This window comes from Rhinopithecus roxellana, chromosome 14 (assembly GCF_007565055.1).
Source record: "Rhinopithecus roxellana isolate Shanxi Qingling chromosome 14, ASM756505v1, whole genome shotgun sequence".
NCBI lineage: Eukaryota > Metazoa > Chordata > Mammalia > Primates > Cercopithecidae > Rhinopithecus > Rhinopithecus roxellana.
Genome location: NC_044562.1, coordinates 97,940,206 through 97,953,230, shown reverse-complemented (window position 1 = coordinate 97,953,230; position 13,025 = coordinate 97,940,206). Strand labels below are relative to the sequence as shown.

Genomic DNA, 13,025 nt, shown 5'->3' with positions numbered 1-13,025 from the left:
ATCCTTATGAAAAACTATGCTAGAAGATAAAAGGTCAATGTCTAATCCAATCCCAACTCCAGCGAGAGGCTCAATTCAGCTAAAAAGGGTGAAAATTAAGTTACACAGTGAAATGAGAGGAGATAGAATTTGTAGATGAGACCTGCATTTGAATCCCACTCTACCACTAAACAGCTGTATATATTTGAGTTTTATTTTTCTGAACCCCAGTTTCCTAATATGCAAAACATATATTATAGCATTTATTTGACATAGTTCTTGGAATAATGAAATTAACATATATGAATAAAACTATATAAATTGTGTGAAGTCCTATATACATATAATTTATTATTTTACCAATGTGATATGGTCCACAGCCTAGCACCATCATTCCATGATCATCAAAATTGATATCATGCTCCTGAGGAAATAAGAAAAGGAAGATGCAGAAATCATTATGTGTTATTATTCCATTTAATTAAACTATTTGTCCTATCATTAAGTATGTATTTCTCATTCTTCCTCTTGTTAACATGTATTCTCTATTAGTCTCTGGAAACCCATAAGTATAAAGTTATACAAGTCCTACTTATTTATAAAAAATAGATATGGCACAATATTTTTAAATTAAATAGTCATGAGAACATAGCATAATTGTATGATCACATAGTCATTGTCCTTAATTTTTCACTTGTTTGATTTCATTATCTTAAGGCAGTTCTTGAAAGACTGAGTACAGGAACATATCATCATATCTCACACATGATGTCATTTTTTATTACCTAGATATCCAAAGAGGTAAAAAATATATATTCCCTAGTGTGAACTGTCTACCAAATCTAGAGCTTTCTGGATATGCCAGTTTGCCCATTCCTACCTGACCATTGTAGGTAACATAGAGATAGTTCGTTACTGACGGGTATTCTGCAGCCAGTGTATCAATCTGTAAGAGAAAACAAATAAACAAGAATGTTATTATAATTTGTTCAAGACTAAATGTTTTTTGCTTTATATATGTATATATTCCTTTAATTCCTATTACTGTAAAGTATGCAGACAGGAAAATGTATGACCCATGGAATTGCTTTCTAATTCTGAAAATAAGAGAGAGAAAATAGTGATATGGTCTAGTTATCACTTGAGAAACACGGCATTGGATTACCAGTAGTAGTAGTATCTCTCATGAACATCGCAAAGTGATCCTATAGTCAACTGGTTACTAGGAAGACTTACCCCACCAGCTCTCTAAAAGCAGCTGTATATGAAATCTAAAATCTGAGTAAAATAACCTTTATGTAAGGATCTCTTTGGTTTGCAAATTAATGCACAGGATTTAAGTTGCCTGTGGCACTGAGTGTTCGGATGACACAAATACCATAAAGCCGTAGGGGATGAACAGGGGGGAGAACAAGATCTCATTGAACATATTTGGAAATCAATTCCACTCTCAAGGGCCAGTAACTCAGCTTAGTGAGCAAGAATTTGGGGCCGACAGGGCAAGCTTGTGTAAAGCAGGTGAGAAGGAAGAAAGATAATAATCGCTGAGTGGAAAATATTTAGCATCAAGCCTGAGACCTAAGGGTATGCATGTGCCCCTTGAGCATGCAGAGAAAAGTCAATGATTTTAAAGGACAAAAACCAGCTGGTGGTACTTTAAACCAAGACATCCCTTCCATTAAAGGCCAAAGGAAAAAAAAATCACAACAGCACACCTATGAATGTTCATGCGTGATTGTCATGAATACTAGATAAGCTCATTATGCCCAGCCCTATCACGATGAATACTAAATGAACCATAATGATGGGGCACTTAATATAAAGTATTACCCTGTAAAAAGTTAGTGCCAAAGGAGATAAATATTATTTTCAAGAGGGTCAGCCACCATGCTAGGACTTTTCAAGTCCTTCTATTACACTAAGGATTTCTTAACTACTTACATATTTGAACACAGGTCAAAAAGCAGAGGAAAGAGAGTTTAAATTTTTGTTTTGTTTTGTTCAGTTAGGCCAAGAAAATCAGGTACTCACTCTTATCTTTACAACCTAGTGCCCTTTCCTTCTTTCTCTTTTAAGTAAAAATTAATCATGTGCTCAATAAAATTGGTGACATTATGAGCATCAACCAGATGAGTACTGTCACTTCTTAATCCCACTCCTCTTTTATTGACAATGGCCTTTTGAATGGGTGCCTACATTTTACCACAGAAATCCTGTTGGTGGGGGTTGGAGGGAAAGGGAAACTCTTTTACCTGTTTAACCCAAGGGTGGATGTTTTTCTTCAGCCTCAGCTCCCTCGTCTGGGCCTCAGTTAGCCCAAGGCATTTGGAAATCTGCTTATCTGAGAACCCAATCTCCTTTGCTCTTTTCAGGATTTCTTCAGTAATGGACTCACTAGGATTTAATAGAAAAGAGAGATTCAAGTTTAGACCAAACACAATAAAAAGCAGTGACAAGTTCAATTTCAAAAACACCAAGGCTTCTTATTTTCCACCTTCAAACATATTTAAGTCCTGTTATCTTTTAAAAATACACAAATAATGATGAACCCACTCAATCTTCTAGCCTCTATGAAGTCTTCTATTTGCAAAGCTGACAATCTCTGATCGCCTGCTTTCACACTCTATGTGACCTCTTCCCTGCTGCTTTTATAAAAAAATGGCAAGTGCATTTACTGTTCTAATAAATGTGCTCATTAGTAATAATCGGAGACCTCACTCTCTAAATCTGGGAGCCCTTTCTCAGTTTTCATTTTCCTTAACCTGTCATCACAAGACTCTTTTGATTATCTATTTTTTAAAAAGATATTCTGGCTTCTACTAAGTGACTCCTCACTCTACTTTATTACTCACAATGACCATTTACTAGTTTGGGTTTCCCCCACCAGGGCTCTACCCTTTGTTACCTGCTTTTTGTCTTCCCTCTCTCCCTCTCTAAATTCAGCCACTGTCATGGGTGCAAGTTGCACGGCTGGTTGGCGATTCCCAAATCCACGGCCTATTCTCCAACATCCGACCTGTGTTCCAGGTCTTCATGCATATGAGCTTTGAGAATCATCTTCACCTAGGCATCCCAACATTGCATCAGGTTGGATATCCTCTCCATAAATTACCTCTACTTACTAATATCACCCATTGGTCTATGTTGAGAAGACAGTTTTGTCATTTTATAATTGTTTTCTGCTCAAACTAGATTTGTCTTATTTTCCCCCTGCTCCTGTCCATAGCATAGACTTTATTTGTATTGTTTCTCTCATCTGTAACACCTTTGACATTCCTTTTACCTTCTCAACTTCTCCCCGTCCCTCAGCAGCCCTTCAAAGTCCAACTAAAGCCAAGCTTCATTTGTGAAGCCTTTTGGTTTGCTCTCATCCACACTGCACTTCTTGTGCTTTTGACTGCCTCTTTTGCTTGGAGCGATGGACATAGAACCATACAGTTTAGCATGTCCATTATCACCTGATACTTTTAATGTCTCTTAACTTTTATTCATCTATCAGGCTTTTTCCTGCTAGATTTAAGTTCCATAAAGGTAAAGAATACATTTGGCTTATTTACCAGATTACTCCCCAAATCCACCACATTATCTGGCCCACAGAGAGCATTCAATAGACATTGATGAAAATAAATAAATGAAGGATAAATATAAGTAATATAAACACAAAATGCATATATTTTATAAATTAATTATAAACATAATTTATTAATATAAATAAATAAAAGATAAATATAAAAACTTCAATTCCCTAGGTTTTTATTTTATAGAAAAGACAAAGAAGTGATTGAAATTAGCTCATAACTAGATTCAAAATGCATGCAAAAATAATTTGTAAAGAACTAAGGGAGAGAAAAATAAAATACTACTGTAAAAGCATCTTTAACCAGATACCTGTGGGCCAGCTATTTCATGTAATAGTTAATACAATACAATTCAATTATAATAGTTTGATAGTCAATACAATGAAATTAAAATAGTGTATTGCCAGAAGAACTAAGTTGCATTAAGAAAACATTTTCATGAAATGCTGTTAATAAAATGTAATTGGAGTAAATCTATTGCATTTTGTTCATTCTAATCATTAATCTGCTTTAATTAATTCATATTGTGAGTGTGGAGAAGAAAAAATCAAGCTGGCGTATATAATGGCTATTTCTCTGACTTTCCAGTGTCAGTATTAGTTTACATTTTTGCAGCTACAGTTCTTCCTAGTCAATTTGCTTTTCCTATTGCACCTAAATTCCCTTCTGTCTCAAATCAGTATGTTAAATCTCCCATTGAATTTAATTTCTTCTCTTTTTATTCTTAGTTTGAATTTAGTTTTCCCAAGTATTTGATAAGCATTCTCTCAGAGCAATGCATTTTCCTCTTAAATTCTTGAATGCAATCCAATATTAAGAATTATTGCTGACTTAGTATGTGTGCCAAGCCCTGTGCTTTGGAACTGTGCCATCCAACATAGCAGCCCCTAGCCACATGTGGTTATTTAAATTGAAAAGTTAATTAAATCTTTTACAACTAAAAATTTAGATCTACAGTCACCAAAGCCAGGTTTCAAGTGCTCAATAGCCACACATGGTCAGTGGCTCCAGTGTCAGACAGTGCAGACTACAGAATATTTCATCATCACAGAAATTTCTACTGAACAGTGCTGCCCCAGAAGATACGGAAACAGTATTTGAGACAATGAAATGATAGTGATTCAAAACACTTTATGGAGAGATAAGCTATGTGGTGCTACGTGAGCCCAGAGAAAGATAATAGTATGAAAGACCGTACTTGAGAAATACTATGGCAGTGGAGGGATGAGAACAGATCTATAAAGAAAGTTCAATTTGGCCGGGCGCGGTGGCTCACACCTGTAATCCCAGCACTTTGGGAGACCAAGGCAGGCAAATCAAGAGGTCAGTAGTTTGAGACCAGCCTGGCCAACATGGTGAAACCCCATCCCTACTAAAAATACAAAAAATTAGCTGGGCATAGTGGCAGGTGTCTGTTAATCCCAGCTACTTGAGAGGCTGAGGCAAAAGAATCACTTGAACCCAGGAGGTGGGGGTTGCAGTGAGCTGAGATCACACCACTGCACCGCAACCCAGGCAATGGAGTGAGACTCCACCTCAAAAAAAAAAAAAAAAAAAGAAAAGAAAAAAGATAGTTCAACTGTATATAGATAAAAGAGTTGACAGATATACAATAGACAATGGCAACAATATTGGCTATTGTTTGAGAGCAACAGTGGACATGGCATGTATGGGAAACATACTGAGGATTTGTAGTTGGAAAGAGTGAACAGGAAAGTGGATGGTGAGGGTAGAGCCACATTCATTATCATTCTTTCATTAGTGCTTTAACATTTAGGGAATATGTGCTCTGTATCAGACCTGTGCTGCCTATATTAATGATGGAAGATGAAATATTGTATTCTTACATTTAGGAGGTCAGAGTATGTTAGGAAGCACAAACAGCCATTGATATGTCTACATCATGAGAGATGCCATGAGAGAAGTGTGCACAAGTTGATGCTGTGGCTTACGGCAGGGGCCCCCAGCTTCCAATGGGGAAGTCTGGAAAGGCTTTACCCCAGAGGGGACTTTTGAGCTTCAGAGAGCCTTGGAAACACCAAAGTTTGTGGTTACTTTTAGTTTCGGGGGAAAAAAAAAAGAGAGAGAGAGAGAAATTAATTTTAAAAGTAGAGGAAAGATTTTCTTTTTTTTGTTATTGTTGCTATTTGTTTTAGAAACGTATGTTTCCTTTCGGAGGCCGAGACGGGCGGATGACGAGGTCAGGAGATCGAGACCATCCTGGCTAATACGGTGAAACCCCCCCTCTACTAAAAAATACAAAAAAACTAGCCGGGCGAGGTCGCGGGCGTCTGTGGTCCCAGCTACTTGGGAGGCTGAGGCAGGAGAATGGCGTAAACCTGGGAGGCGGAGTTTGCAGTGAGCTGAGATCCGGCCACTGCACTCCAGCCTGGGCGACAGAGGGAGACTGTCTCAGAAAAAAAAAAAAAAAAAAAAAAAGAAACGTATGTTTCCACTTCCCTTGCCAAGAATATGCTCCTAAATCAATTGCTCATTTGTTTATGTGCACAGCCTGTCAGTGGAAGTGGTTGACAAATAAGCTATTTTTCTAAATTAGAACAATAACCACTTTTACTTAAATGACTAAAATCCTAACTCTGAAGAAGTCATCCAGATACACTTAAGACATATGCCTTGAAAACAACCATCACATCTATAATTGTGACCATGGGCGAACACAAGTAGCACCACAAGTGCAGGTTCTTCAAGTGCTAAGATAAGCAGAAGTCATGTAGTTATCTTTAGCTTTTTCAGTCAGGTTTTTCTATTTGTTTGTTGTGATAATTTTTAGGGGGTCTTTAATTATTTGTTTGCATTCCTTCTTACATGGAATACCAGTTCTTCAAAGGTCGCTATGTTGTTTAAAATGAAAATTATAAGTAATGGTATTAAATAAGAAAAATTTAGATTCCTCACATTTCTATTAGGGATGCAGTAAATTTGCATTTGTTTAATCTACATTCAGCAATGCAGTATTTTCATGCAGGAATGTAGTATTTTCATTTCTGGAATACACATAATTTCTCTTGTTCTTTTTCACCACAAGAGTCTAACAGAATATATGTAGACATCTCTAGAAAATATACAAAGTCTTCCTCCTCTGCCTACTGAATAAAACTGGACACTTACCAGCAAAGAAATAAAAATAATAAGAAAGAAGGGACAACAAGAAAGCAGAGAGAAAGAAAAGAAAAGGTTGGTTGATAAGAATTGGCCCTTGTGCATTAAAAAGTGAAGTGAGTTAATTTTGTACTCAGCTCTGGTGACGAAAAAAAAGTCATCTGTAAATCAGACTAACTGAATTGTTACTGCTCCGCCGTCTGTAGCATTTCCCACACCAGAGAGTTTTCATAATTTAAAGGAAATGTCTGAGAAGAGTAACAGTAACACAAAATAATGATTGTGAATGATACTTCAGAATGGGAGTGAAAACTTTCTACATAGCCATCCCCTTAAATCATACCAGGTAAGAATTTTGAAACAGATGTACCAAGCTAGACCTGCACATTGCATATCTTAATCTCACTAGTTGATTCTTAGGACATTTTCTTGGTGAGCCAAAAACTGCTTTAACGTCTGCTCAATTTTCAAATAACTAGATCAATAACAATGTGATATTTTAAAATGTCTTGAAAAATAGAATTATTAAATTGAAATAGTATATTAGTACATTCGTGTTCATCTACCTTAACTTGAATACAGATATTGGGTATGTGTGATCATTGGATGTTCAAAGTGATATAATTTCTATAGTATTCATGGTGTCTCTGGTTATTTCTGCTCTTTAGACATGATCATGAAATAGTGCGAAGCCCTTAGCAATCCTCCTCACTGAGAAATCATTGTTGATCCTGACCCACCACAGTCATTAGAGAGGCACAGACAAGTTAGATCCCTTCCCACAGTCTGTGCTGCCTAATTCCACAAGGTACTCTTAACGCCAAGACAGAAAGCAGGTCACTTCTCTGTATTGTCCTCACCTTTCCTCTCCTCTGTTTTCTCTTCTGTGTAACACCAGGCTGGCTGATATGTCATTATACACAGAAGAAAATTGACTTTAGTCCCAGCTTGTTCTGATACAAAATTTTATTCTGTGTCCCATTATAATCAAAGAAAAAGAAAAGACAGTTCAAAGACACAATTCATTAGTTGTGGGGCAGTGATTTAGATCAGGTAAAATCTCCTCAGAGTCAGATACAAGATGAATAATCTTAAGCAAACATAAAGCTCATTTAATAATGTGGAGACTCAGATAGATGCTCCTCATCGTTATCTGCCCACATTGTGCTCCCTTCATTTTGTTTGCCAAAAAGAATTTTCATCACGGTGGGTTTTTGTTTTTGTTTTTTAAATTAAACTAGGTAAAAGCTTATTTTTGAAACAAGGCTATAACATTTTAATTTTTCCTTCAGAAAAATAAGAATCTTAATTTGAAGCAAACTCAAAACAGAATAATTACTAAAAGAAATATAAACACTGAATTTCTAATTCAGCACTGCTTGTTGAAACCTCAATAGGGAATACTCCATTTATATTATGTTGTAAATCAAGACAGCTTTATGCCCAGCTAGAAATGTGATCAGCTGAAGAAAGCATATTGCACAAAAGCACACAATTTTAAAATATGCATAATAAATTATCCTTCTGTTGTTTGATGTGTATTTGTATGTACTAGTATTTTATGTTTATTTTTACTCTTTTGAATATGTACATATTAAATCCGTATTTCAGAACAATGTCCTCTAAAATATGCTATTATATATACAACTTTTCTTTCCCTTGCCAGTTTGCTTTGCTTTGAGAGTTCAAAGGCAAACTTTACAAAAGGTTAGACTTTCATCATTGCATAATAGAATCTATACAATAAGACAACACACCAAATGGCTGTGATGCTGGCCTTTTCATAATCTTCAGTTTCTTTCTACTTAGCAGCACAAAATGACAGTTTGAAATTTTAGAAGGGGAAAAAAATGCCTTAAAACCAGACCATCAGACTTTTACACACTCTGCCATAATCTTTAAATGGTGAGACAGCATGGTTCGGCTTCTACAGCAAGAAGTCTCTGGTGTGTTCTCTGGTTTACAAACAATACAAGTCTTTCTCTTCGCTCTCTAAGACTTCCAATGTAGATACTGTTGTTGTTGTTGTTGTTTAAAATTCCTCCCTGTCATCTCTGAAACTTCCTCCACTCACACTTAGTCTTCAATAATAAATGATAAAAGGAAATGGAATAAATTCCCCTTAATGAGGAAATTTTCACCTGGCACAGAGGAGCTGGGGAAATCTATTAGCTGACTGGAGGAACGCCTGCAGCATTCTAATTATCAGGGGAGCCAGCACACTTCACACAGTCCTCTCTTCCACTTGACTGGCTTTTATCTGATCCACCAACTCACAAGTAATACTAAACCAAATTTCCCTCCAGATTGCACAAGCTCTAATGTGAAAATGAGCACTCCACCTGGCCTACAATTATGGGATGGGTTTGCAATTTTATTATTATCCTCTTTAAAAAGAAAAAAAATAAACACTCCAAAATGGCAGAAAAAAACTAAGCCTGATGTTCAGTAATGACTATTGCTTTAATAAGAGAATTGACTAAGATATATGTTCTCTCCCTCATGAACCCTCACTAGGCTCTCTCTTGAGTTTTTTACTGCTTCACTTATTATTTTTGGCATTTCATAGGTTCAAGACCATGCCACAATCACAATAATGCTATCACCTCTCTTCATTCAGGGAGACAAGTTACTACGTATTTCCTTAAGAGAAATGCAAAAGACAATTTCCAAAAATAGGAGTGGCATTTAGAAAAGCAAAGTATAAAAACCCAGGCAACTGGGTAGACAATACTATTTTGTCTTAATTTTTGAGTACCACGGCTGTTTTTATACAGGAATGAGGTCTTTGAAGGAATTCAAGAAGACCTGAATCTTTAAATTTCTTGTACAGAGCAAATAATACCTAGATCCAATGTTCACATGAAAATATGGCATCGAGAAAATTATCTAATAGTGCTAAGTGGACCCAGATTCTATCACAATAAGGCTAAAATGTTACAAGTAATCATTTTCAAAAAATGGCATACGTAAAACTATATTTCACCTTAAAGGCTAGTAATAATAACAGCAAAATCAACATTAAGAAGGAAACCTTATGAGAAACTGATAAAGTAGACATCTTTAAATAGGCAAGTTTTAATTTTCTGAATTTCATCTTCTTTTTTGCTAATCTTTAATGACCCTAATAATCCAGAAATATCATGATATTACTTTTAATCTGGTAAAGCCACTCATTTAGTATTGGATATAATGTCATAATTATGCTCTATGAATACAAGGAATAATGATGAAAAAAAGCTTAATGTGGGTTAATTGCAATTTTTGAGGCTTAATAAACCACATTTTGTTTTTTCATGTTTTTTTTTTCTTTTTTTTTTTTTTTTTTGAGACAGTCTCGCTCTGTTGCCCAGGCTGGAGTGCAGTGGCGTGATCTCTGCTTACTGCAAGCTCTACTTCATGGGTTCATGCCATTCTCCCATCTCAACCTCCTGAGTAGCTGGGACTACAGGTGCCCACCACCATGCCCGGCTAATTTTTTTTTTTTTTTTTTTGTATATTTAGTAGAGATGGGGTTTCACCGTGTTAGCCAGGATGGTCTCAATCTCCTGACCTCAGGATCCACCCGCCTCGGCCTCCCAAAGTGCTGGGATTACAGGCATGAACCACTGCCCCCGGGCCATGGTTCTTAATTTAAGATGCAGTGACTCTCTCTCTGCCCTTGATTTTACCAAATTTGAATTTTACCTTTCGTCTTTACCAAGATAAAAAACAAATGGAAACCGCCTAACCAAAGCAGTAAGTTATGTCAATTCATAGATAGGAAAGTGTTCTGTTATATTCAAAAAAAGCATGCTGATACCAATCAAATAGCTTTTGCTTGAGCCAATTGGACTAAAGGGTTAAGTCCATACTATGAAATATTGTTTCTGTTATTTCTGATGAATACATTTATTTATAATTTTAAATCTATTCAATGTATGCCTTCCCCAAAATAAAGATGTATTCAGTAAGCAAAACTCTTGATTTTCCCCTGAATGTAAGATTTTTATGTGTACAGAATTTAAATCTAACAGATAAAAAGAAACACTTTATAAGTCCTCATAGAAAATAGGGATTGAATGGGCACTCTTTGATGTTTTATAATTTGTTATTGCAAATACATTTATTTGAAAGTCCTATATTTTGAAACATCTCTATCATCTTTGTTGAAATCATCATGTTTCCACAGAGCAGTTTTCCAAACATCACATAGGTTGTACCAAGCAACAAATACATAAATATAACTTTGAATATATCTTTCTTTGACTTCTAGAAAGAATTACTTAGAGCCTTGTTAAAGTAAATAACTTTTTTTTTTTTTTTTTTTTTTTTTTGAGATAGAGTCTCGTTCTGTTGCCCAGGTTGGAGTGCAGTGGTGTGATCTCAGCTCACTGCAACCTCCGCCTCCCCAGTTCAGGCGATTCTCCTGCCTCAGCCTCCCAAGTAGCTGGGACTACAGGTGCCCACCACCATGCCCAGCTAATTTTTGTATTTTTAGTAGAGACAGGGTTTCACTATGTTGGCCAGGCTGCTCTCATACTCCTGACCTCGTGATCCGCCTGTCTTGGCCTCCCAAAAACTTAACAGAAGCCTATCTACTAATAACTACTGCATATTTTTTTCCTAGAAAAATGTAAGATATATAAGAATAATTTTTGACTACATTTTTCTAGTTCTTGAAGGAAAAAATTTAAGCCATTTTTAGAAAGGAGGAAAAGAAGAAGTTATTTTTAGGAGGATGTGGGAAAATTCTAGAATTAAATTCCCAGTGACAAGTCATATTCAATCTATGTTGATAGGAGGCTTACTACCTACATGGAAAGCAGATACCTTTATTATCTGGGGTTTTTCATAAGAAGACATGTAAAATGCACACTAATATCCATGAGAGCAAAAATTATCCACTTGACACTACAACTATATACTCATCAGTTTATCAGCTGAAGAGTGGGTAGAAGGGGAGGGGTAGAAGAAGTAGCTGCAATTTGATACTGCCAGGTAGATATTGCTGTGATGGCCATTACATCATCATCATTATAGTTATATAGGCAAATAGTGTCAAAATGCCTACTTCAACCTCAGAAAGGCTAATACCTTTGCCCAAAACCTGCAGTCATGCTCCACCATCCTGAGAAAAAGACTCATCAGTCAGATAAAATAATAAATGTGGTAAGTGTTCAGCACAACACCAAGAAAGTAATAAGTGCTTAATAGATGCAATTGCTGGAGGAAAAGGAAGAAGGGAAAGAAACAGACCAACAGGGAGGAGAAAGAGGAAGAGGAAGAAGAGAAGAAGCAGGAGAAGTTCAGCAGAGCAAAACTAGCAAGTCGCCTCCATTTGGCCCAGCACCTCAGCTCTCTTTGTTTTCTTTCCTCTCCTGTGGAGTATTCCTGTACTCACACCTTGAGGTGGTGAGGGCCACCATACTTTTGACTCCCTGCAAATCAAAATTGATCTTCTGGAGAGAGAGCGCTCTCAGGCATTTACTCCACTGTTGGGAGGCATGGTCGCTGCCTTACACTCTTTGGATACGAAACGCGTGACTATCCAAAGGTCAGACTCGAAGGTTTTATGCCCCATAAAGGCATCTCAAGTATAAATTACCAGGTGAAGAAATTCTGGGGTCAGCAAATAATTATCCGGCTTCTGTAATTATAGCTCTGGCAGCCTATTTTGTGTAAATTTAATTTCCATTCTATGCTCAAGAGTTATTTTACTCATACCTGCCTAAACATGGAAGACAAGGTACTTGTATTTTAAAGAAAATCTATCTATAGACATATATTGTGTATAAATACATTTTATTATAAATAAAGTGAAACTTAAAAAGAAAATTCTTATCCTGGGTCTTTGTACCCTTGAAAATCCTGTTTACATTTTTCAAAGGTGACTTGCTGGGGCTTTTTCCCTGCCAGACTTCCTGTGTTTTCCCCCAAGAGTTTTGGAAAAGGGCAAATTCCTCACAATGTTTCCCCTCTAAGTGGGGTCAACAATGCAGGCAGCTCACAACTTGACAGCTAAGGAGGAACTGATCTCCAGCTGTCTGATTTAAAAGTCATATCTCGAAAAAGAAGCTTTTGAAAAGGGTTAGTGACTAAAACTGAAAGTGGGAGCCCTGGGCTAGATTCCTTGCTTTCCTCTGACTGGTGCGACATAAAGTAAGACACCCACCTCGTGTGATTCAGTTTCACCATCCAGAAAAATAGGATAGTGATATTTTTCACCTTTATTATAATAGAAATGTACTTTAACATCACCAGAGAAATACAGTAGATATCTGTATTTTAAATAAGTATTTATTTTTGCATTAACCTTCTTCACTGATTAATAAAATAATATCCTTTCATATAGTTGAAAATGTCTAT

The 13,025-nt window shown here is 36.4% G+C and overlaps 1 protein-coding gene across 1 annotated transcript in view; it reads right to left on the bottom strand.

Annotated features, from left to right (window-relative positions):
* Nucleotides 1-13,025, bottom strand: part of CPS1 (carbamoyl-phosphate synthase 1) — a 118,843-nt gene that overhangs the window by 34,828 nt on the left and 70,990 nt on the right. The window contains exons 22-24 of the mRNA XM_010354916.2: nt 2,232-2,373; nt 860-925; nt 340-403 (exon numbers count right to left, since the gene is read on the bottom strand). Coding sequence (XP_010353218.1) covers nt 340-403; nt 860-925; nt 2,232-2,373 — 272 coding nt within the window. The remainder of the gene's footprint in view (nt 1-339; nt 404-859; nt 926-2,231; nt 2,374-13,025) is intronic.